This window comes from Juglans regia, chromosome 10, assembly GCF_001411555.2.
Source record: "Juglans regia cultivar Chandler chromosome 10, Walnut 2.0, whole genome shotgun sequence".
NCBI lineage: Eukaryota > Viridiplantae > Streptophyta > Magnoliopsida > Fagales > Juglandaceae > Juglans > Juglans regia.
Window position 1 is genome coordinate 20,217,469 of NC_049910.1, and position 27,765 is coordinate 20,245,233.

Here is a 27,765-nt window from a genome sequence, read left to right on the forward strand (position 1 = left end):
CGCAAATTTCAGCCCCATGCAGAACAACAATTTAATTATAAAATTAAAGCTTTTCAATTTGATTGGGGTGGTGAATTTCGATCACTATCTTCATTACTAGTCTCTCTAGACATTTCTCATTGCCGATCTTGCCCTCACACTCATCAGCAAAATTGTACTATTGAACGTAAACACCATCACATTGTTGAAACCGGTTTAGCTCTCCTAAATCACAGTCATGTCCCTCTTCAATATTGGGATGATGCATTTGATACTACTTGTTATTTAATTATATGATGCCATCACCAGTCTCTCACAACACATCATCTTTCAATCATCTATTTCTTAGTGATCCCGATTATTCATTCCTTTGCATTTTTTGTTATGCCTGTTGGCCCAACCTACGACCATATAATCATCACAAATTACAACCTCGATCTATTCAATGTGTCTTCCTTGGGTATAGCCACAACCACAAAGGCTATAAATGTCTCAATCCTCTTACTGGCAAGATCATTATCTCTCGAGATGTCGTCATTGAAGAATCAATATTTCCATTTCAATCACATTCGGTTTCATCCCCTTCTGCCCCACAAGTGTCTTCCTCAGTACTGTTTGTGATACCCATTCTGAGGCCCAACACTTACTCTCCTCGTGTAGCAGAACAACCCACGCATGCATCCAGTCCATCACACTCATCCCGTCCAAGTACCCAAGCCCATCAAGCCCATACACATCCATTTTCCTCTCCTTACGCCCCTGAACCATCTCCCTCAATATTAGAAACGACTTCCCAATCCCGAACCCGCCAAAAACAATTTTCCCAATCCTGAACTCTCCTCTCAACCAACCTCAAATACCCAGCCATCCCAGCATCCCATGCTCACTAGATTGAAGAACAATATTACCAAGCCAAAAACCCACACCGACGGCACCATCAGATACCTCCTACCCAAAGCTTTCCTTGCCGAAACAAAGTCTGTGATGGTTGAACCATCCTATTATACAACTACGGCCAAGCATCCTCAATGGCGAAATGCCATGAACCAAGAGTTTGATGCTTTACTTAAAAATGGTACTTGGATTCTTGTACCCCCTACGAATGCCCGAAACATTATTAGTTCAAAATGAGTCTATTAGATCAAAAGAAAATGAATGGTGATGTGGAACACTACAAGGCACGGTTAGTAGCCAAGGGCTACCTTCAACAAGCTGGTGTAGATTTCTCTGATACCTACAGTCCAGTGAAAAAGCCCACAATAGTAAGGACAGTTTTATCAATTGCTATTTCTTCAGGCTGGGAGATTAGACAAATTGATGTACACAATGCATTTTTACACGACACTCTATTGGAAGAGGTCTTCATGACCCAACCTCAAGGGGATGTTCACCCACAATTTCCAAACCATGTATGTAAATTGAAAAAGGCACTCTATGGCCTGAAACAAGCCCCAAGGGCCTAGTTCTCACATCTTAGTAATCAACTTCTAGACTTAGGCTTCCATGGATCACGGTCTGATACGTCCTTGTTTATTCACACTTCATCCAAGTTCACAATGTATATTCTTATTTATGTTGATGACATCCTAATCACTTGTTCCAACAAGCATGCCATTGATGAAATGTTAAACACTCTATATTGTGACTTTGCAATAAAATATCTGGGTAGTTTGAATTTTTTCTTGGGTATTGAGGCTCTACATTCAAAAGGGCAGTTTATATTATCTCAACGTCGGTACATTATGGATTTACTCCTCAAGACAAAAATGCATGAAGCCAAACCCATTAGTACTCCCATGGCCACCTCCACCAATCTCAATGCCTTTGACAGTGAGGATTTCAATGAACCCACATTATTTCGCAACACAGTTAGAGCCCTACAATACTTGTCAGTCACTCGTCCAGACATAGCCTTCACAGTTAATAAATTATCCCAGTTCATGCACTCACCAAAATTTGATCACTGGCAAGCAGTAAAACGTCTACTTCAGTATCTAAAACAAACAATCAGCTATGGTCTCTCTTTTATCAAGTCAGCCAACACTACTCTACAAGCTTTTTCAAATGTTGATGGGCAAGTTCTCGTGATGATCGACGCTCAACAGGAAGTTTTTGTGTGTTTCTTGGGCCGAACCTTATCTCATGGAGTTGCAAAAAGCAAGCCACAGTTGCTCGTTCAAGCACTGAAGATGAATATAAAGCACTCGCCAATATAGCCGCTAAACTCCAATGGCTTCAATCCCTACTGCAAGAACTTAGCCTTAGAGCCTCGACTCCCCTACTTTATGGTGTGACAACATAGGAGCTACATATTTATCAGCAAATTCAGTTTTTCATGCTCGAACAAAGCATGTAGAGATTGATTTTCACTTTGTGCGAGATATGGTAGCCAAGAAACTTATTGAAGTCAAGTTTTTATCCTCCAAAGATCAACTTGCAGATATTTTTACAAAGCCTCTATCTTTATTCAGGTTTGCAACACTTCGTTCCAAGCTCAATGTAGTTTCCACTTCATTGAACTTGAGGGGGCATGTTAAGGATAAGGATATTGAAGAAGATAAAGATGCTATAGAAGCCGTAGAAGACTAGAAGATAACGTCAGTAGAAGATCAAGAAACTCAATCTCATTAGTCGTAGTTATCTTGATAAGAATGTATTGTTATTTCCTTCTTAATATTTGTTATGAGTCCTACAACTATTATATCTGTATTCAACAACTTCACTTATTAATAAGAGAAAGAACAAACTGAAAGAGTGGTTGATATTCTCCTCAACGAAAAATAGAAGGGTCCACCGTTAAACAATTAAATTTTCATGTGAATTTTATATTTACTTATTTTTTAAAAATAATAAATACACAATATTTATGCGCTGTATACTGTAAATATAATTTTTATTTAAAAAAAAAAAGAGACGTACACTATGATTCTCTATGAATACTACTAGATTAATTTGAAACTGCCATGGAATATTAAAAAGTTTTCCAAGAAAAAGGATCATCACGTGCACTACTTAAAGAGTAAACTACTGCTTTTTTAACTTCATCATGAGCTTAGCTACTCCTCATGATCATATATAGCAGTTTATAAGCTAGCTTTAATTGCACGAGTGCTAGGGGCCGGCCCGGCCTCTCCAAACCTCTCCAATCATCGAGTAAATTGAATAAGTGGAACGAACATGTTGGAAATAATTAAAGAGCATGCAGAAATATCGTCATAATTGCAGTAAATTAATTAACAACTACAAAGCCCCTAATTAAAAAAGCCAGGAGAGAGAGAGAGAGAGAGAGAGAGAGAGAGAGCAAAAATCAATCATGCTTCAGTAAAAACTTAAAAGGTACGTCATTAAACGTAACCCCTTTGATCGCTTTCGTTCTTTTTTTGGAGCAGTCGTACGCATGCATGCACAAACTAGCTCCCTAATTAGGGAAAAGCACCAACGAAATAAGTAAATTAGACGAAACTGCATCATGATGATCAATACAAGCGCTAGCTGGTATTCAGAGAACGCGCGTGTAGACTTTAATCCATTCTTTGCTCAATATTACTTAAAATCTGATAACCATTTGAATTAATATTTATGCTCTCTTGACTAAAAGGCAATTAAAAGGGAATAATAGGGTTTGGGAATTCACATATAGAAGAAAGAATTATGTATGTAGGTATGTACGTACGTATAATGTATAGTATTTAGGTAGCATGCATGCAGTGTCAAAATCCTTTTTAACCAAAACCTCAAGGGAGTTGAGAGGATATTGGTCAAAAGATCAGCAATATATCATATAATCAAAATGATTCAGGAAATAGCTGTACATACGTGCATGCATGCATATTGCTGCATGTTTCTTATTTTCAATATTCCGCAATCAAATGACTCTGATAAGTCGTCTCCATTATGAAGTAATTCTTATTTTTCTTTATTTCAGAGAATCTTCATCTACTACGTACGCATGGAGCTAACTTCACATATTTTCTTCCATTAAATTTAATTTTCTAACATAGATATATATTAAGTGGGTCATATGCATCTATAACAGGAGGCTCAAAAGGCAAGTTATCATGATTGTATTTCTATGCACATTTGTCACCCAAAAACAAACATGTCTCTCAGCATCTAAAAAATTATTACTAATAATCACTTATATTGGAAGCTAGCTAGGGCACGAACTCAAGGCTCTAATGCGACAGTAAAAAGAAAAAGATTAATGACAATATCCCAAGCTGTTTTCCCAATAGATCAGCTTTGACACATTCTCCTCCACCCCGTCTCTTTATTTGCTTATTCTATTTTATTTTCTTATTACTTTACAACAAAGATCGTAAACAATGTTCCAAATGGTCACTTCCAATATGACAACAAATAAGTTTGGCATGTTTAACACTCATAGTACTGGAGGAGGTCATACCAACAATAATTATAGTACCAATGAGAATTCCGTGCAGACTCAAAGTGTATAGTATCGGTACTACTAGACAGATGCACATTTATAATGAGTTATTTGCGATCAGAATGACTATTTATAACGATAATAGACTCATTTAGATAAAAAATAATTATTTTAATAAGAATTAACTGATCACAAATAAACAATTTTCTTGTAGTGAATTAGACGATACATTTTGTTGAAAAATGAAATAATTTGATTGATCCTAATTAACAAATGTTGATAGAGTCGTGCTATCTATAAACATGCATGGTGGGTAACACTACTTATTGTGGGGCCCAATACTATTTCCATAAAAATTGTCAAAGTAATGATTTGTTTTTTTTATATATGAAAACATTTGCATTTCATATTGAAACCAACAAACAATTACAGATAAAGTTTATCCAACCAAATAGCATGGCTTGCATGAAGGGGCACACTCTGCCACCGTACTTCAATATCAGTAATGTTCCAAGCATTTTTTCCAAGTCTGTAGGCTGCCTCATTAGCCAATCTGTTCACAAGTTGTGCTTTGCATTCCTTAAAACACTGCATCAATCTTTTTGTATCATGCACAAGTGTTCTTTGAGGGGTGTAAGAATCACTACCATTCTAAATTTCTTCAACCATCATCAAACAATCACTCTCAAGGATAAATTTTCGATTCCCATATTCACACACAGTTGTTGTCCTCTAAACATAGCCAAGATTTCGATGAATGCTGGTTCTTGGACTTCCTCCTCCAACTTGCTAGCAGCCATCACCACATCACCCTTTGAATCTCTCAAAATAACTCCCCCTCCATCCTTCTTTAGATCATAGAACATGGCCTGCTAGTGGGGAAGACCACTTACAATTAGATTTTTGTTGAACCCCTTGCATATGCTTCAATGGATCAGACATACATCTCTTTGATAAAGGAAACCCAATCACCTGTTGTGGATGCAAACAAACTTGATCATGCACCATCTTATTTCTTCTGAACCAGAATCCCCAAGCTATCAAAATAAACTCTGTCAGCTTCTCGTTGGTACCATGTTCCTTGATAGACATTGCCACTTGTTGAAAAGATCTATTCTGATCAATGTTTTGAATAGCAGGAAAATATTTAACCCAACATTCATAAATGGAAGGGCAAAACAACAAGGCATGTGGCAAATCTTCCCACTGGATTTTGCAGAAAATAAATTGGCCATCCATATTGATCTGTTTTCTTCTTAGATTGTCATTTGTAGGTAGTCCCTCCCTACATGCTCTCCAAACAAAGATTTTAACTTTTTGTGGAACCCTTAGCTTCCAAAGAGAAGACCAAAAGGATTTTTGTAAACCAGCAGTCGAGGATTCCCCATTTATCTGAGTTGTGCAGCTTTTAAAAATCTATAAGCACTCTTCACACTAAACTTACCACTTTTCTCATGACTCAAACTCCATTTATCAACCCCTTTACCAGGACTTGGATTCAACTTCAAGATTTCTTCAGCAATCTTTGGATTTAATAGAGTTCTAACCTTACTAACATCCCACCATTTTGTATCACTGCCAATCAGACTTACAACCTTCCCATCAATTAATGCAGGTTCTCCATTACACAGCATGCTCCTACTATCAATCTCTGTTTCCAGGTTTTGAAAGCCTGGGATCCAAGAATCCTTCATAATATGTATAGAAAGGCCATTTCCTACACTCCACCTACCCCCCTTTAATCAAAAGATTCTTTGCTTCCCAAATCCCTCTCCAAGTATAAGAATGGTTCGTACCTAATGGAGCATCCAGCAAGTTTTCTGTTGGGAAATATTTAGCCCTATAAATATTATGGAAAAGGCTATTTGTGACTTGTAGCAGAAACAAAATATCAGGATCTTCACTCTTGATTAGATCACGAAGGGTTCTAATACCACGGGGGTTCCCAAGCCCCCTGGTATTCCAGCTTAAAAGTTTCATGGCTCCCGGCGGGGCTGGGAACCAGACTCCACCGATGATAAACAATGATAGTTTGAGTTGCTAACATTCTCTCTCAACCCATTTTTAGACGCTTGGAACTCCTCCCTTCCTCCTCTTCATTCTCAGGTACCCTCTTCATACCCACAACTAGTTCTGCATTAAGAAGCTGCACCTTAAGACTTCCTCTTCCACTTGCAAGGGCCTCCAGATAGTTTAGAGGGAGACAAATTAGTGAGAGGGCCTTCTATTTCTGGCCCCATTCCAATTTCCTTTGAGTTTGGAATCACTTCCTTCGTAATGACACCACTACCCCCAATTTGACCTTCCTTCATAGATAAACCCCGTTGATCCACCTTATTCAAATATCCTGAATTATAGCCTCCGTTATCTGCATGCATACATTCCTACGTGATTTCCTCCAAGAAAACCTTCTTTTGTAACGACAGAACTGAAGGAGAATTATTCTCATTCAAATTTTCCGTGATTTCCTCTATGATAAGCTCTTTGTTTGAATGCACTGGATTCCTATCCCTAAGAGGTGATCCCCTAGGATCTGCGACGCCTGGAATATTCCCACTTTTCGGTGGTCTCTCCTTGTCCTTCGACTGCTCTTTACGACCTCTAATGAAGCCACTCATTCACAGAGAACTGCTCCAACTCTGTTTTCCAATAATCACAATCCCGATGGTCGTGTCCAATTTTTCCACATAGATAGCAGAATTTTGGAAGATGCTCATAAGTGAATGTTAGCCAGATGGGCTGTGAAAATCCCAGGCAAATCTTCTTTCCAAGTAACAGGGGCTTTGATATATCATGACAAATCCTAACAATCATGTATTCTCCCCATGCCATCTCATCCTTTTCCAAGCCGACCTCCTCCACTCTACCAATTGCTTTGCCAATAAGTGCCCATATATGCGTTTCTGGCCATAAGGGGAAGGTCATGGATTAGGACCCACAGAATAGAGCATATGTTAGTGCAATTTGGTGCACCTGTTTGAGTCCCTCAACATCACTCACCTGCACAAGATTCTTGTCAAAAGTCCAAGGTCCATCCCGCTTAACTCTGTCTTTGTCTCGGAGGTCCTCAAACTCTGCAATGATAGCGAAGAGTCCAAATCACTGACTGTTACCGCCTTCACGGGATGCCAAATCTTTTTCATTGTCTACTTAAAAGCATCCTTATTGTAGTGTTTTGATGTAAGTAATTTGAAGATCAAACACCGATCACTTCTCGCAAGAGCATCATCGAGCCTTGTTGGCTCCACCGTAAGCATCTTGTTCTGTGAGAGAGAGCGGTTGACATAACGACTTCAAATTGGCATCCATAACTTAATCTCATGAACTGCAAGCATGTAGAGATGGTTCACATGCAAGGACCTGTACAAGACAAGAGAAAGGCCTCTAAGAAGGGGAGAACCCTTGAGAGGATTACCGGTAATTTTGGATGGTAATAATGGGTGCTCATGAATGTCAAAGTAATGATTTTTTTAGTGTAAGTTGATGTGAAAAACTTCCATATTAACTAAGTGTTTGAGATATTAATTTACAGCTTACAAATAGATTTATTTTCTATGATACGTTATATATGCTGCATGGTTGACAAGAAATTATTACTATTAAGTTTTGGTATATATTTTATTTGAGATAATTGTTTTGATTTCAATAATACTTGACTCAACATAAATAATAATAATAAAAGAATTGTGTTGGAAGATTGGAGGAAGAGAACAATAATTGAAGAGATAAGAAAAAGCTGTAGAGTACTCTTATTTTTCTATTCAACTTGATCAAATTGTGTTGCCTAACGATCACTCCAACACTTTCACATTTAATTCTTACATGCACATCCCTATAGAAACATGAATACTTACATAAACTTTGTTAATTACCAACATGAAAATACTAAATACATGCATGTACTTCATTAATTAACAAGCTTTATATTAGAGGTTCATATTCTAGATGTATATCTTGAATCAGTTTATAATCGTTAGTACTACTTAACCAAATGCTTATTTTATATCTAATTATCTACAATAATATATTTGAAACTGTTGACCAGAGATTCATAGAAAAAGGGTCAGGGAAAGATTAATAATGGTAATGGTCATACTAGGCCATCCCATCAACCTTGTGATCGGATGGATAATTAGGTTTAATATGCTACAACAATGTCATCACTCTACAAACCAGCTATTTGAAATTTTGAAATGCTCTCACTTGCTTTGATTCCCCCAACTTTTGAATTTTTAATTGCTCTAGCCTCTAGCTAGGCAGGGAGAGATGAATCACTCCTTCCCCAATATTGCTGATCTCATGGGTGATCTCCTGCTCTGGGTTTTCTCATCTCCCTTTTGTTTGGCCCATGGATTTCATGCGCCGCATGTATTCAGCATCTTTGACTTGTAGATGATCTAGTTGTGCCATACATTTTTCTTTATATATTGCAATATTCTCAATAGGGAAATGCTTCCAATAGTAGTATCTCCTTAGCATCTATATAGATTGCCTCGATCCTATTCCCTTCACCCATGTAATTGGCTCGGGTATGTTAATTATGAATAGTTACCAAGTCACCCGTATGCAAGATATCTTTAGTGCAGGAGAGGTTGGTAAGTATAAGTGGACAAAGCAATGCAAAGCTGTAAAGTAAATAGACGTACGTGGGAAACGGCACAAATTGCAAGTTAATTATTTACTACTAAAAATTAAAGTGTTTATTAGTACACTTGGAATATTGAATAGCTAGCTGGAAAACATCAAGAGCAAAGACAAAAGACTGAGCAATTAAAAAACAGATCATCTGTGGAATGAGATTCTTCAAAAATGAACGTACGGGCGGGGCCGGTTTCCTTTTCGACGTGCACGTACGCGCTTCAATTCTACTGTGCCGCGCGAGATGGTTTCCGTCGTGGCAAGTCTTGGACATGAAATTAAAGTACATAAAATCTATTTAGTTTCATCTTTTAATTTAACGTGGCATGAGCAGGCGGGCGGGGAGGGCCTTAAAAGATCATCCGAAGATTAAGAAACAATTCCACCTGATCTTATGATATCTGGACAAAAGTCCTCCACAGACAATCTCTGTGTGCGTTTGTGTAGAGATCAGAGAGACAGAGAAATCGTTCGTCCTCGCGAGTTCATATGCGTCCGGCCGAATCCGAGTTCGTTCTCACAAGTCAAAACAGATTAGACATTCGGGTTAGAGATTCAGAAACTTATGCCTGAAGAAATTAGAATTAACATTTTAGTGTAGATAAAGCAATTTTATATTCACTTAATTTTCTCTCATTTTGTTTCCCAATGTTTAGTAAATTTATGGGGTACGCGAGATGATCAGGGTGGTCAGCTCTATTTAAGATTTGAAGCAGTTTCCTCGTACTTGGAATTAATTAAAAAGTTGTTTTGTTGGATTCGTACTTGTTAGCTATAGATACGCCGTTAAGTTCACTTCTCATGATTGACCTCATGGCTAGAACTAGAAGGAAGTTGTAGCCAGTAGTTTTGACCTCCGCAGATAAGTGTTTTGACGATGATAATAATTAATTAAAAAAAAAAGGCATTTTGTTCCTCTAGTCACGCCTTATATATTATATCAGGAGATTCACTATCAAGAAGGAAAAAAACTTCAGTTCAAATTATCTGATTTTGTCTTCTTTAAAACATCTTAGATGATTTGTGCTACATATATTATGTGCATGGTTGGGATCGAGATATTCGGAGCGTTGTCCACGTTGAAATCTCTTTGACCTCATGGTTATGGAAGGTTGCTGTACTTAGGACTGGTTGGATCCGTATCTACAGACGACATAGCGAAGATAAAATGGTTATTTCTTTATGATCCAAGGTTGTGAGAGACAACAGTACTAGGGCTTGAGAATTTCAACATTAACAGTTGCGAGTTTCCAGGTTTTGAGAGTTACTGCCATAAAGGACTAACATTTTTTTATTTTGTTGAAATTTCTAGTTTGATTTTTCGTTCATAAAAACCCTCAAAGAGCTCAATGCCCATGAAGTTTGGAATAACAAAGATTCTGTATTTCTACTTAATTTGAGTATGGCTTGAGCTCATGTGAAGTGAGTTATTCTGCTGCACTGTGCAGTCGGTAACGAACTGCTGAGTTTCCCACAGCTAACACACACACACACATATCAGGGCATATAAGAAGAGTGGCAAATGTGATTATTGTTTAAATATATAAGAACCAGTACTGATATTCTTGGTGCTTATTGGTCATGTACATTGTGCGTGCTGCAACATACTGGGTAGGGTAAATTTCCTGGGTGTACGTTTATATATATATATTGCTCTTTCTGTCTGGTAATTCTTGGAAATCTTACACTTTCTGTGTGTATAAATATATATAAAACTCTCTCTACAGATAGTTAATGTCATTTTCTTACCAAACTTCAAACTGAGCAAATAATTAATGTTTCTTCATCAGATAAGGGCTTTTTAACTTAATAGGTTGGACTTCTGCTGCACTTTCATGATGTCGACGAAACCACCGGTATCTAGAAAGAAATAAAGGAACACAGCGACATTATTGCCAGCTCTCACATGCTAGCTAGCTGCACTTTCATCACATTTTTGGGCCATAATTGCTGGGACTCCAAAAAGGGCTGGCATGAGGGGGGATGTATGCAAATGGAAACGAATGATCATCAAAGACAAAAAGATTAAAAAAAAAAAAATCAAAAAACAAAAACAAAAAGAAAAGGAGAAACATGAAAAAATTGGAGTCTGTACGTACGATTCTTGACAGTTCTGGACGTTCCCAATTAGGACAGCTAGCTCTCTCCTCGAATAAAGTAACAGTACTTAGCCTTACATATATATATACAAAATGGTTTCCCATGCAATACGTACGTACTGTCTGGGGGTAATAATGGTACGTAAATGTGCTGTTGATTTAATTCAATTATTGAGGCTTGATCGGGTTAACAACATACCATATTATATATATATACTTAAACAGGAAGTTCATACTTATTGTTGATTTTTTCTATTTAAAAAAGGGATTAATATTCAGAATTAGTACATGAAGTGAACAGAAAGCAACCAACTCATATGGCCCATGGCATGTCTACTCAATAGCCTCATGATGTGATTATCTTCATCTTTCTCCGCTTTGTATTCCTATTCCTTTCACCCACATGATCGGTTTTCTTGCTTCTTTTTTTTTTAGCTTCACTAAAATCAGTCCTTCCAATCTTCATTCATTAGTCCTGAAGATGTCTAGCGGGAAGAATTTTGCAGAAGGATCATCAAGCTCTCCCAGTGATCACCAGCACCACCAGCAGCAAACAATACCAAGCCGTTATGAGTCGCAAAAAAGAAGGGACTGGAACACCTTTGGGCAGTACCTAAAGAACCAAAGGCCCCCAATTCCACTCTCCCAGTGCAGTTACAACAATGTGTTGGACTTTCTTCGATATCTTGACCAGTTTGGAAAGACCAAAGTTCACCTCCAAGGGTGTATATTTTATGGACAGCCGGAGCCACCTTCACCTTGTACCTGCCCACTTAGACAAGCTTGGGGAAGCCTAGATTCCCTCATTGGGCGGCTTAGAGCTGCTTATGAAGAGAACGGAGGCTCAATAGAAACAAATCCCTTTGCTAACAGCGCGATCAGGGTTTATCTTCGAGAGGTAAGGGAGTGTCAAGCTAAAGCAAGGGGGATCCCATATAAGAAGAAAAAGAAGAATACTAGTCAAAGCAAGGGAAATGAAGAGAGTTCTACTACGCACTTCTCTTGATTCGTGTCGCCAAATCAATGTGGTAATTTCTATACATATATATACATATATTTCTGATCAATTGCTTTAGTTTATTATTAATAATGTTTGTTGCAGAGAGGAGTACTAATCAATTGCTGGTACTAAACTCATTAATCCATTTTTCACATGTAGAATGAAGCATGACTTATTAAGAGAAAATTTAGTGAAACTCATGAATATTTAGTGAATGATTTGATAGATGATAACCATCATATGGATAGATTTGGACTTTAGAAATTAGTACTATGCATGTGCAAGCACTACAAATTTATTTTTGCAACCCAAATTATCTTACCTTCAAATTACTAACACCCCCCTAACAAAAAATGGTATAATCACCAATATATATATATATATATATTTATAAGATTGTAATTAAATATGGTACTAGTCCTTTGGATGGAGTTGAGCTCAGTAACTCTATATTCAAAGTAGACTACAAAGATTGGCATGCATATTGTTTTCGTGTTATTGTGATGAATACTTTCTCTAATTCCCTCTCCCCTCTATCTTTCTTGAAACATTATGCAGGTGCATCAGTTAAATCAAATATTAATTGAATCTTAACATTTTCCTAGTTTAGCTCCTTTTAGCTAGATTATGTTGATTTTGGGCTCGATGGTGTGAATTAATGGGTTGAGTGAGATATTTATAGTTTCAATCTTATACTTTACTGATTCAAGAAATTAAGCATAAGTTATGTAGCGAAACAAATGATCATGACTATTTAAGTTTTAAGTAGCAATCATATTCTGTTCTAAATCTATATATATATACTAATTTCTTCTGGCGCTTTAGTGCATAATATGTATATATATATATATGCAAAGAAAATGTTTATATTCTGAGTCTTCATAGTTTTATCCAAAACTGGATTTCGTGATAAAGTAATTAAGTTATTTTGTTCAAATGGGATTTGTTACAAAATGGGTTCTTGATCTACTAGCTGCTTTATATATATATGTTAATTGTTGAATCTTGCATGTTACTACCGGCTCTTAATGGAGAAATTTGACATGATTTACATACAAATTGAGACCAATCTATGTATAAATTAAGTTGGTAGCTAGCTAGATTGGATATATAGAAATCCAGCTTGGCATTGAATTAGTATTCTTAGCGTTAAAATGCATTGCAAGTACTCATCATGTGTTTATTATATATGCTCCTTCGAAAATTCTAGAACCATTAAATATATATACTTAATTAGTTCAATCTAGACACAAATTAAATAGATGCATTATTAATGCTTATATATGGAGTAATATATATTTAATGAGTATGGAAGATTCTGCATGTGCATTAATTTTCAACACTTCCCCATAATCACTTTCTTAACAAATATACATAAATATATATATATATATATATATATATATATAATGAGTTTGATCTTTAGGATACGAAAGTCTTTTTTTCTTAAATTGGACACAACCCTTGCTTTATAATTTCAAACGTTATATATCATATTCTTGATTGAGTAATCTTATTAATTGTGAATCAAGATTAATCAATCCCTTCGATTATGTCAATCGATCTCTTCGATCTTTCGTTATCTCTTCATCCAATTCTTCTTGTTTTCCCGCTTCTTCGAAGCCTTTTGATTCGATGGCAAACTCGTATGTCTTGTTCATTTTTTGCATTCTTCTCGATCAGATACAATTTTGGTGAGGATATTTTCGAACTGGCCATTGAATATTCTGATTGAGCCATTTCATGTGACTATATATGGAGGCCGGAGCTTCTGTACTTCAATTCTACAGCCGGCTGGAGTATATTCAGCATTTCAAAAATATATATATATATATATATAATTAATTTCTTCTCCTTCAAATCCCAATAAGTTTCCTCACTGAAAATAGCATCTCGGCTAACAGTTAACTGGCCTTTACTTCTGATATTATATAAAAATTCTATGTCTTTTATCCATTAATTGTAGCCAACAAATTATAGTACATCTCCCTTAATTTTATCACTCAGATTAGTCTTTTTTCGTGAGGAATGTGAGAATAACAAATGCTAGCTACAATGTAACCACTAGGCTCAATGATTCTAAAGTCGGATTATTGATAATTCTTATTGAGCCTAAATTATATTTAATGGTCATATTGGATAAGCCGATGAGTGATAAATTATTGAGGTTGACTAGAGTTTTTAATTAATTAGGTTCAATAACTGGGTTAAATCTCATTTATTATTTATTAAACGAGCTAGTTAGACTCCTTTTAGAATTTAAAGATATGCCATTAAAAATTTATTTAAATTTAAAATTATCACTGATTGAAGTCTCATACACAGTCTCAGTCACTATCAATCCTACATTGAATAAACTATTAGATCATGTTTTTAGATTCAAACATTCTTCTTGAATGATCGTGACTGAGTCCAACTCGAACTCGAACTCGTCGGCACCCTCTCTTAAATCTCTCTATATATATCTTCATTCCGTGCGTTATTTGAAAATAATAATAAAGCTCCGTAGGTGCAGCGACCGAACCCGAGATACCCAGTCCAGCACTGTGCATGTCCCACATTCAACACGCCAATTGCCAACTGCCTCATTCCTCTCACAACATCCCTTACATTTTCTTTCTCCTTCTAGTTCATGTTATTGATTTCATGCCAGAAATATAGGATTAACACTACGAGGTAAATAACATGATCACACCCTTACACGTATGTATGGTAAACGGCATGTCTTTTATAAAAGTATTAAAAATGTACACCCTCCATTGGGGAACGAGGTGTTACAGTTGGTATCAGAGTTTAGGTCGAAAGATTTTGTAGACTTTTCAAAATAAAAGAGGATAAAAATTCTTGCAAAAAAAGATAAACTTTTTTCAAGGAAAAATGAATTTTGAAAATTAAAAGTGGAAAAAAAAAATCTAGGCCAAGGTATCCTTAGGGCATGTCTTCAGTAAGTATTTCTTTTTTTTAACTTTTACTATTTATTGTGTTAATGAAAATTAAAAATGATAAATTTTAGATACATGCATGTCAAAATGCACCTACTTATACGTGAAACGGTTTTAGCATATAAGGTAAGGAAGTTTCTAAATATGAGGTTAGGAACCTTTGGTGTTAAGATTGATGATGCATCTTATTCATGAGGGAATAGTCTTATATTTTGTAGAGTTTTATTTGAAGAAATTAGGAATGCATTTAGTGGGTTTTGAAGTTATGACATAGATTTATGTATGGTGTATGGTATTTCATGATGATTGGTGGTACTCTTATGTTCTATAGGGAACGCGATCTTATTGCCAAGTATGAGTTGTAAGATTTAGGACTCAAACTTTGGAAAGGTTTAGGTTATGATTTATTGAGGTTATTATTTTTAGTGGAGAATGTTATTGTTATTATTTCATGTGCAGAGTTTTATTTATGTGGAGATTGTTAGTTACTATTGTATGTACAGTTAAGATAATTGTTGGATGAATTTATCAATCACATTGTTAAGGTTGATATTTGTTTAGGCTTGAATTCGATTTAGAGTGTATGGAGGTTGACATGTAGCGTGCTAATGTATACAACTAAAGGATTAGTGAGGCATTGGACCAAAATATGAGACAATCGGAATTTCTAAATATTAAGTTCGACTAAATGATTGAAGAGTAAAGAGATATGGAAAGCATGTGGCGGATAAGTATGTAAGTTATCTGAGGTTTAGCAAATTTCGAGAACGGAATTGTTATAAGAAGGGGAGTTTGTAACGACCCGGTCCAATAATTCTAAATTGGGCCTAAATTATATTTAATGGACCATATTGGATAAGCCCACGAGCAATAAATTATTGAAGTTGATAGGAGTTTTAAATAATTTTAATTAGGTTCAATAACTAGGTTAAATCTCATTTATTATTTATTGAATGAGTTCGACTCCTTTTAGAATTTAAAAATGGGACATTAGAAATTTATTTTAATTTAAAATCATCACTGATTGAAGTACCCTATGTAGTCTCAGTCACTATCAATCCTACATTGAATGAACTATTAAATCATATTTTTATATTCAAACTCTCTTCTTGAATAATCGCGACCGAGTTCTACTCGAACTCAAACTCAAACTTGTCGGCATCCTCTTCCAAATCTCTCTATAAATATCTCTATTCCTTATGTTATTTAGAAAAAAACCATAAACCTCCATAAGTGCAACAGCCAAACCCAATTACCCAATCCAGCACCGTGCGTGTCCCACATTCACCACACCAATAGTCGACTGTCTCATTCCTCTCACAACATCCCTCACATTTTCTCTCTCCTTCTAGTTCATGTAATCGATTTTATACCGAAAATATTGGATTAACACTGCGAGGTAAGTAACATGATCATACCCTTACACGTATGTACAGTAAATGACATATATTTTATAAAAATATTATGCATGTACGCCCTCTATTGAGGAACAGGGTGTTACATACGGCAAATTAATTTTGAAGCGTCAAACAAATGATTTGGTAATAGTTCAAGTTTTTATTGGAACCTTATTCTTAATGATTTGGTAATAGCTCATATATGTAGTACTGTGAATATCCTCTAACTAAAGACCCTATGGTCAATTTCTTAGATTAGTTAATGAAATAAATGCTAGCTGTTGACTATAACCAACATGCAGTGAGTTGCTAATTTTCCATATGCCATCATCTAGATCAAATTATTCTAATTTTTCTGTAGTATATATAGTCAATTTGAACCCAAAATAATCGCTGGAAAAGTCAATTTCATATACTCGCTGTCATAGCCCCTTCAAATAACATTCTTGATACGAGTTACTTCCAATGATCTTGATACTATTGTCACTTTGCTTTTCAGAAAGGCTTCTCATCTTTTGAATATATGTTTGAAATTTTTCCTAATTCTCCTTCAAAGCATACACAACTATCTTCTAGAAATGTAAAATTCCGACCAAAGTTGTTCTATAATGTCAGTTATCCATCAGTCATTACTACAGTATCACACTACAATAAAATTAAGTTGGAGCGGAAAATCTTCAACTAAATTTCTTTAGGTTAGAGTACTTCATTTGCTCGCCTTGAAACCATTATAACTCCATAACAATGAGAAACAACATTAACATAATAAGACCAATTAAGGAAATACCAAAGTAGTTAACTAGCTAGCTAGCTAGGTATTATAATAAAGATATCATCAAAAGGCCATCATGACAAAGCTGATTGATCGTACGTAAAGGTAGTACTGATCTTCTAGAGGTCAATAAGGAACTTTTCCTCTTCCTATAGATTCAACTATTTCAAAAATTTTAAAGGTGAATATAGGGTTATATGACATGCATGGTAAGTGAACACTAACAAATTAAGTAGCTAGGCTAGTATATATATGAACCCTTTCTTTACTAGATAGTTTTCTGATCTAGTTTTTCAAAGTAAATGCAATAACTTTTACAAGTATCATATATGATAGATGAGAGCCCAGTACGTACATATATAGTATCATATATATGCCACTTGATTTTGGGTATGTTAAACGGTATCACTCCTACCTAGCTAGTCTAATATCTTTGTGTTCATAAGCATATTATATATAATTAACCCCTAAGTTATCTTCAAGTTTTCATCAATTTTGGTCACGTGGTCTTCTTCTTTAGTTTGTTACGAACTCGATCGTATCATGATCACCCTCTACTTGACCTGATCTGGATGGTTAAGCTATCAAAGCTAGGGGTTAATAACTTATGAATTATCACAAGATTATTATTTTATTAATGCATATATATTTCAAATCATATTTCTTGGATGTAGTTTCTAGCTGGCTAGGATAAATCATGTAAATGAAAGATCAGAATCATACTTTAGGCATGAACGTGATTAAAATGAAATGGCAGCTTTCAATCCAATATATATAAAAGCGTCAGGCAAATAACTTTTTATACATTGTTGCGCCATGGCTTGGTCTATCTCCTCCTCTAATTCCCTATGTATAATCTCTCCACTTGTATTAAAACTAGTTGTTTAAAAGCTCAACAAACTATTTTGAACATCAAGCTAGGGATCGATCGCGAGTAATATAATTATTGAATAACCCTAGTGTTAAATATTTTGGATATTACAACGGTTGCTAACTAGGAGACTTATGATCTTAATTTGTATCTACTCCTCTAGTTATGAATAGCTGGCTCCAAGAACTATCTTCCCCTAACCTCATCCTATAATCTCTAGGTCCCCTTTTGATTATCTTCTAGATCATGTCTTAGCAGTACTGCTAAAGTTTCCACCATAAGATTAGGGCTTCTTCTAATGGGAAAAACTACCTTCCCTGGGAAACTTATTAGGGTATGTACTACTTTGATTTAGAGAAATTTTGAAAGATTTTGATCTGAGATGTTGGACATTATATATATTCTGCAACTAAACCCCCCTCCACTCAAAAAAATCAATTAATTAAAGATGGTTTAGTCAAAGATGTTTTCATTCCAAAACATACACATCTACATAATAAAAACCCCTCAAAGTTTTCAAAAACAATAAAAGTTCAAAAAACCATCTTCCAAATAATATTTTAAAAAATAATTATATAAAAATAAGACAGCAGCCACCCCATTGTTGTTGCTACCTTGGGATAGCGCGCGCCTAGGAGCCACAATGGGCGGTTTGATCTAGGCCACTCAACCTAGCCACCATAGGGTGGCCCATGCATGCACCTCATGGTGGTCAAAGTGTTTGGCAGCATAGCATTAACATTGGATTGGCTATTCTATTATTTAAATTTTCACTAATATGTAGTTTTTTCACTTTTAGTTAATCATTAATATTTGTTAAATTTGAAGATGAAAATGCATTTGGCTAATCCAATATCAATGCTCTAAGGATGACCCCATTTTGGCCGCTTCTAGTAGTTAAATGTTGCCATGGTCGACCCAAAATCAGGCTGTCCATTATCTGTGATCAACACCATTGGTGGTGGCTTAATCTAAACACCCATGGCAGCCACCACGAGGTGGCTGTGCTTTTTGTTTTTTACTCTTTAAATTATTTATTGTATCATTCAAAAACTTTAAAATATTTTCACAACTGAATATGCTAGCTTTAATTGGGTGCCTTTACTCTTTTAAAACGTTTTCAAAATATCATCTAAAAAAATTGTACACAACTATCTCCATAAATACTTTTACATTTCATGAAAACTTTCTTATATGCAACACCGTACTGTTTATTGTGTTTTGTGAAATTAGATAAACAAATTTAAATGATTTTCTTTTAGAATATGTATTGTATAATTGGGACTTATAAAAGTCAATTGGTAATTTTGAAAACTTATTTGCATGTACTTTTTTTTTTTTTAATTTCTGTTTTTGTAAAAGTTGTCTTGATTTTTATACTTTTATACTTTTTACTATATTAGTACTCTAGATTGATGATTAGAAGATTATATGATGAAATATGATTCTTTTTTTATCTTGAAAGATATTTAGATTGAATTTGAGAAAAAGTCTGAAAATTCTTGAAATGCTTTCGAAAAAAATGTTTACCAAACAATGCCTAGTTAAGGATTCGTTTGTATGTTAGGAGTATCTTAGAATTATGTGAATAGTAATAAAATGTTCTGTTAATGGTAGTGAAATGTTTTGAGTTAAGATGTTTTCATTGAGTTTTGAGAAATGAGAGAAAAAATATTGAATAAAAATATTATAAGATTAAAAAATTGTTTGAATATAATTTTTTAATAGTAATACTAGATACAGTTTTAAAGTATATAAGTCATTTGCACTCCCTTTGAAAGCATGTGAGTTCACTGTTAAAAAAATAAATTCTTCATACATATGGGTTCCAAGTTTACCAACTTTTTTCAAAACATGAGGCTTGTACACCCGAGTGTAAATAATATTATTTCTCATTTTTATTTTAAAGTTTCAAAAAATTGTATTGATTGTAGTGTTTAATTTTGTTTTGAAGTTTATAAAAGTTGTAATGATTAGGTAATGATTAGATGAAAAAAGTTGAATATTTGAAATTGAAAGTATTTTGTATTTGAGTGTTAATGTTTGGGAAGGAAATTGTGAGTAGTTTTGAGAAGTATTGTGAATTTCTCATCTCATCTTATTATCCAAATGTACCCTAAGGGATTGTTAATTTGGGAAACATATCTCATCTCATCTTAGAATTTTTCATAATTTCCTTCCCAAATATATATATTTTTCAATTTTAAATCTTTAACTTTTTTATCTAATTATTACCTAATCATTACAACTTTCCCAAACTTTATAAATATAATATTAAAACAAAACTATTCTAATAATATTTTAACTTTATAAATTTTTTATTTAACTTTTTCTATCTCATTTTCTGAAACCTAATAAAACATTTAAGATCTTAACTTAAATTATTTCATTACTATTTACAGATTTATCATCTCATCTCATTCTCTATGCATCCCCTAAGTCTTGCTAGGTGGTATTCGTGAAAGACCGTTTATCGTTTCACTATTTTGTAGCAAATTAAAGCATTTGTTTCCACTTTTCAACTTAGGTGCATTTTGGCCCTTATTTCAATAATAAATTTTTTTCCCGTATTTTCTTGGGATATATGGGGCATTACAAGAATAATTAACAAGATGCGATTATATATGCTGACCGACAAAAGAAATTTGCATATTTCCACACATATGATCAGTATTAATAAACTTTTTTTTTTTATATATAACCAAACAATCATTCATTGAAATTAAATAGAGTCCTTACAAATATTGATCTTATCAAGCCAAATAACATGACTTACAAAAGAAGGACAAAAATCCCACCACATCTCAATATCTTTGACACCTCATTCATGTCTTGCCAACTGATGAGCAGCCATATATATTACCTAGTTGATTCACATGCAAGACTTGAACTTCTTGAAAACCCCTCATCATCCTTTGAATATCTTGAAGAAGAAATTCAAAATCTGTTAAAAACTCATAGATTATTAAAAAAATTAAGAAGTATCAAATAATCTGTTTCTAACAATAATTTTGGAACTCCCCATTGTGCACATAATTGAAGACTCCTTAACAAAATTGTTGCCTCAATAAATTCTGTGGAAGAACTTCCCTCTCCATTTTGCTATAAGCCACTAAGACATTTCCTTTAGAATCACCCAAATCCCAACTGATTTGTTGATAAAAAAAAGGTAGCCCCATCCACATTCAACTTCAGAAATCCTGTAAGAGGTGTTTTCCAGCACACAACTTTGATTATATCCTTATGAGAAACATCAAAAACTTGTAAATATTTATACTCTAAGTGTAAAGAAAAAGCATAATTAACCACTATATTTTTCAAAGAAACCTACTCATAAATGAATTTATTCCTTCTATACCAGAGACCCCAAGCAATACATATAAATCTGTTCAATGCCTCGTCAGCGCCTCTATCCTAAGCCAAATTAGCCAAATCTCAAAAAGATAGTTCAACTTCCACAGTTCCCATATGAGGAAAAAATTCTAGACAAGTGTTTCTAACCTTTGAATAGTAAAAAAGTGTATGAGCAGCTTCTTCTCAATCTTGAGTATAGAAAACATAGAAATCATCTTCTAAAACATGCTTCCTCTTCTAATTCTGATAGGTTGGCAACTTCTCTTGGCAAGCTTTCCATGTGAAAATCATCATCTTTTTCGGTAACTTCAACTACCATAGACATTTCCAAAAAATTGTTTCAGTTCTCTCTTGAATGCTGCCCCACTGACTGACTTTGACCTTGTTGTCACAATCTGTAAGCCCTCTTAACTGAGTAGGATCCACTCTTCTCATGTACCCAAAACCAAGCATCATCAATACTTTAAAAAATTCAACTTCATAATCTGCTTAACGACATTTGGATTGAATAGAACTCTCAAAACTTGCACTTTCCACCACCTAGTTTCCTCATTTATTAATGATTGCACTCTCAAATCTTCATCAACCTCTTGATGCACATCATTTATAATACAATCTAGAATCCATGAGTCTTTAAAAACTCTAACAGACTTTCCATTCCCCACTCTTCACCTACATCCTCCCTTCAAATACTTGACAGCATCCCAAATCCCCATCCAAGCAAAAGTTGGTCAAGCAAAAGATGACTTAACACCAACTTTTGCTTCAAACAAACTGTTATTAGGAAAGTAACTGGCCTTATAAATTCTGTGTAAAAGAGACTCCTCATTCCTTAAAAGTCTTCATCCTTGTTTTGCTACAAGAGTCAAATTAAACAGTCTTGAATCCTTAAACCCCATCCCTCCTCTAAACTTTGAAACACAAAGCTTCTCTCAACTAACTCAATGTATTTTACTCCCCTTAGACTGATTTACCCACCAAAAATTAGCCATCATCATCATCTCTAATTCATAACACAAAGATTTAGGGAATAAAAAGCAACTCATCGCATAAGTTGGTATGGACATTGCAACAGCTTTAATAAGCACCTCCCTTCTCCCTTGTGATAACAAATTTCCCTTCCACACTTGTAATTTATGCCACAACCTCTGTTTTATACCATAAAAAGCTTGCTTTTTAGACCGGCCCAAATGCTTCTCATACTATTGTGTAAAGCTACCACCCCACAACTGCATTATCTCAATTTTCAAATCCTCTTTAACATTTCTACTAAATACCATGGAAGTCTTTTCTTTGTTTATACATTGGCCCAATGTTTTCTCATATTTATTCAGTAAAGAATGAATCTTTGCATTAGTAATCCCATCAGCCTTGCAAAAAATTACACTATCATCTGCAAACAACAAATGATTTACTCTAGGAGTTCCTCTACGAAACCTTCTACAACTTCCCTACCAACTATTCTTTTTAATAAAGAAATAAGACCTTCAGCACATAGAATAAATAAGTAAGGAGACAAAGGAACTATTTTCACACACTGCATCACAATGTCAATAAACTTAATGAATTATTTGCACTCCATGAGTTTTGTTCGTATACTGATCAATGTTGCTTCACAATTATACATCATTCACATGCAAGCAGCTGGTACGTACCAAACTTGATCCTAACTAGAGTAATAATCTTTTTTTATCTTAATCTTTATCATCCCCAATCACACTTGCATATCTGGCAAATTTCAAAGGCAATGCCATTTAAATTGTTGAGAGAAAAAGCCACTTAATAATCTTCTAGCTAACTATTGTACGTAGTTCATTCGTCGCATTTTTTTATTACCACATCTTCAATCCCCTATCACATTGAATATATGTAATTTGCTACCTTGCTTCTCAATAAAAAAGAACAGATTATATATATATATCAATGCACATCTAGAGGACTTGGCATCTTTCCACACACGCACACGAATATATATGAATTATGTTCCAACGACTTAATTCTTTGCTCCCCCTGAGTTTTATGATCTGAAGAGTGATCGATATTAGTACTCCCCAACTCATATACATCATTCACAAGGTTCCAAGCTGTTTGACTTTAACACCTGAAATCGATTGAGCAAGTACTTTAATCTATTAAAAATTAGATGATAAAATCTTCATGCAGTGCTGTAGTTGACCACTATATATATAATACTCCTCGTGAACTTAGGTTATCAATAATAGAAATGAATTATTGCAACGTCATAAGTACTTGATGAGAAAAGTGCTGTCTTCATATATCATGAATCTTAGTATGTGCATGTAATACAATATTTTGATTGCTTTTATCATAGATACGGCCTAGTAGTACTACTGTTACGGCCTTTTTCAAGATCATGAAAAAGATACTGACTTTCGGTTGTCTTACCGTCACTATGAAATATTGAATTTAGCTTCCAACCATTACCATTTTCGACTACTACCAAATTATCAAGAAATTAATACTTTGCATGCCTGTCCTGTTCCTGATGACTGATCTATGTCAATACTTCCTAATTTACATTGGCTTGCACATGCAATCGATCTGTACTAAAACTAACTATAATATCTATATCAAGAATCAGTTATTTTTTTCAATTTGTTTTTTATATATGCGACCGCTACAATTATATATCAAGGTCTTAATTAACTATATATTGTGTTCTAGATCATCCACTAGCCTTGAATGGAAGAATTAGGGCAAGCGAAAACTGATTTTCCTCCACCGGCCTGCATGCATCATGTTCTCATTGCAGTTTGCATGTTGGATTGTTTGCTTTAATTAAGTAGTCTTCAGTTTTCTCTACATAGACAAACTTTTTTAGGGATGGAATTAAAACCTTCCATGAAACGAAAATATAGAGAGTAGAAGAATGATTTGGTTTTTTACAAATTTAACAAGCTGAAGGCATAGAGTAATTCGAGGCGCGCAATAGTACTACTTTTTTCTTGGTTTAATTTGTTCTCTTTCTTCTAATTTCTTGAATAACTTATTCCCTTTTTGGTCTAAATGATGACTCTTTTTCTCCAATCAATTATTGCATTTCTTCAATCATGCATCTTTGAGATTTTAAACTAAGATAGATTTGATTTATAATAGTCTCAACAAATTAATTTGCTCAGTCTGCTTTAATCTTCTCTCGCTAGACTCCAAAGAGCTCATAACTCTTTCTGCAATCATTTAGTAGCTAGACAATTCATGATCTGATTGATCTTCTGTTGCAGCAACTACTATATATGTGTCATAATAGTTTTTAACAACTAATTTATCGAGGTTCTTTAATTTGTAATGATCTTTTGATTTTAAGTCTTCTCCTATATAATAAATATTCATGATATAATGATTAGTGACATTCAATGATTTTTAATTTCTTTATTCAGTACGTAGCTTTGACGTATAATATTATTATTATTGCCATCATGTTCTCCCCTTGAAAGTCCCATACTGTAAATAAGTTTTTCAAGATTTTGTTCTGTATTTTTTCTCTAACAATTATAAGGAAAATAGTAGAAGATATTCCATTTTGTAGCTTTGAGAAAGATTTGGCACTATTGACCCTATTTGTTTCAAGGTTTTTTTTTTTTTTTTGTGCATTTATTTAAGTTGATTCTCATTTGCAAGTTCCACTAAACCTTTCATGTCTATGATATCACATTTCCCTTTAGACCAAAGGAAGGTGTTTGCTTTAACCTTTCAAAATTTGTAATTTTCTCCTTCAAAAATCTGAGTGACAAAAAGCAAAACACTAGAACTCTGCCTAATTGCAAAGGACAATATATATATCTTCTTCTGCTACATTGTTCTTTACAAATACACATCACACCCAAATAAAATTTTCAAAACAATCTATGATCATACCACTTCATGCTGAGTTAGGATAATGGAAGGTTTAATTTGTAAAGTTATCTTATTTTGGTTTGGATATGTTTTAGAAAGAAAAAACTTAGGGCCCATTTGGATACAGTGAGATGAAACTAACTCACCTCATCTCATCTCATCTAATTTCAACTAATAATCTTACTACTATTTATAAACCATCTCAGCTTATCTCATCTCATCTCAATACTATCTCAACTAGTTGAGTTGCTACTATTTAACTGAAGTATGTGCTTTAATTTCAATGAATGATTATACTCATATAACTATTTTACATCTAACAAATACGATAATGCCACTCAGATTTTATATAACCACTTACCATTTAAAATAGAGTTATAAAAAGAGTAATTGTAAGGTTTTATTGTATCATTACTCAATTTCCAATGGTAAATATTGGTCCATGGAGTTTATCTTCAATAACAGTACTTTCATAATAACTCTAAAATTACTTGAGTAATTCTCATCAAGTGAAGAAATAGTTAAGATTTAAAGTCTGATGATGATCTTAATTAAGTGCATCTAATTTAATTAACTAACTTTCCTGGAAATTAATATATATTCATAATCTCTTGCACTTGGTTTACACTTACTCACAATTTATTTTGTTGGTTCAATTAATAATATAGTCTTTATATATAAGTAAAAGCACGCTCTACCCAATGTTCGGTACGTAGTTGAAAACCGTCATTTACATGCATGATATGTAGTTGTATGTGGTAGTACTGCAGGGTTTTAATGTGCTGATCATCACAGCTTATTGATATATATATATATATTATAACATCAAAAAGAAATCTTCTTTAAAGGATATATATATATATATATATATATATATATATATAAGAGAGAGAGAGATTATATATGTATTAATAGTACTACTGATGACTCCTGTTTTGATTTCTTTAATTTCTTGTACGTACGTCTCTCTTAAGTTTTGTTTGTTAGCAGGCGGCAGTGATCAGCTTGTGTGAACTTTTTGAACTTGTTATATTATTAACACCTTGCAGGGTCACGGGGGAAAAATTGAATCAGAAGGAATGTTGAGATCAAGATACTACTGCATGCATTGGATCAGTTTCTGTCGTCTTTACTTGGACCACATGAGTACGTACTCATTTTTAACTTTCGAGTTAATTAGGAAGTAATTCAGTACTGTTTGTGATCAGCCTGCTGGTCTTGAAAGTCTGTCTATATTTCATTTACCTCTTGGAGAATGTAAAAGCACTTGCTATATATACTGCAAACCCGTAGCTCATGTATGTAACTCTCTCTCTCTCTCTCTCTCTCTCTCTCTCTCTCTCTCTATATATATATATATATATTAATCCTCTTAAATGATCGAAATGTGATCTTCAATATCCTAATTAAACCTTGCACGTACATATGCAATATTTTCATTAATGTAAGCTCAAGCCTCAAGCGGTATAATATCATTAATTTACTACATTTAAGGTTTCTAGGATTGTGCTACGTACGTCCGTCCTTGTCATAGTATTCCCAAAAGCTTCTTTTAATTGCATTTAGCGGAGAGCTGATCGACCATTGTAACACCCTGCTCAATCATTCTGACGTACGTTCTTTCTTTCTGACGTAAGGTTTCTTATTTTTTATGTTAGCAAATTCTGAGGGCAGAAATTATACAATAGTCCGCCCCTTCTCTTAAGCGACTTCGAGCCTCGTTATGCATGTCGAACCCCGATAGCGTGTTTTCAAAGATACTATGTGATTTCTAAAGTACGCCCAGTGTTTTAAATGCACTGAAAATATTTATATCAGGTATTTCCAGTGTTATTGAACTAAGTTTAATTTTAAACACGACAATTATAATATTTTTGAAGAGCTCCAAAAATATTATAATTGTCGGAAATCATTTTAATGTTAATTATTAAAATGATTTCAGTTATTTAAAATATTATAAGATTTAAATTATGTTGAAAGCTTTAATTGAATTAAATGATTTTATTCCTTAAAGATATTAAATAAGACTTCATCATTTTATTAATGATGAAGGAATATTATTTTATAAACTAAAGTTTAGTTTAAATAATATTCTACCTTAATTCCTCTTAGTGCTTTTAAGTTAAGGTTTATGCATTTTAAATCAATGTTTTATTCCTCCACTATTAGATCGTTTTGAGGATCCCAAGATGAGGGGTCTGAATTAAATACTGAAGCCCTCTCTCTTTCTTCCTCACTTTTCCCTCCCCCCCCCCCTCCTCCCTCTCCCTCACGCTTACGACGTATGCCTTCCCCCTCTCTCGCCCGATTCTTCCATGGCCCAGCTTGGCACCGCCGCACGCCACCTAGCCTCACCGTCGCCGCCACCGCCACCACCACTGGCATCCCCTCACACCGGTGAACAAGCTAGCTACCTCCAACTGCCCCCACGAGCAGCCTCCCTCTCCTTTCCACAATAAGCAGCCGAAATG

The 27,765-nt window shown here is 34.4% G+C and overlaps 2 protein-coding genes across 2 annotated transcripts; both read left to right on the top strand.

Moving 5' to 3' along the window:
• The first annotated feature begins 1,745 nt into the window (after positions 1–1,745).
• Positions 1,746–2,195, top strand: LOC118349664 (uncharacterized mitochondrial protein AtMg00810-like). Its single transcript, XM_035695180.1, has one exon. It carries the CDS (start codon positions 1,746–1,748, stop codon positions 2,193–2,195), a length of 450 nt encoding a protein of 149 aa, XP_035551073.1.
• Positions 2,196–11,439: 9,244 nt separating this feature from the next.
• LOC108991167 (protein LIGHT-DEPENDENT SHORT HYPOCOTYLS 10-like) lies at positions 11,440–26,600 on the top strand. The gene is made up of 2 exons (XM_018965323.2): positions 11,440–12,131; positions 26,344–26,600. Exon 1 carries the CDS (start codon positions 11,507–11,509, stop codon positions 12,107–12,109), a length of 603 nt encoding a protein of 200 aa, XP_018820868.2. The 5' UTR covers positions 11,440–11,506; the 3' UTR covers positions 12,110–12,131; positions 26,344–26,600.
• Positions 26,601–27,765: the final 1,165 nt, after the last annotated feature.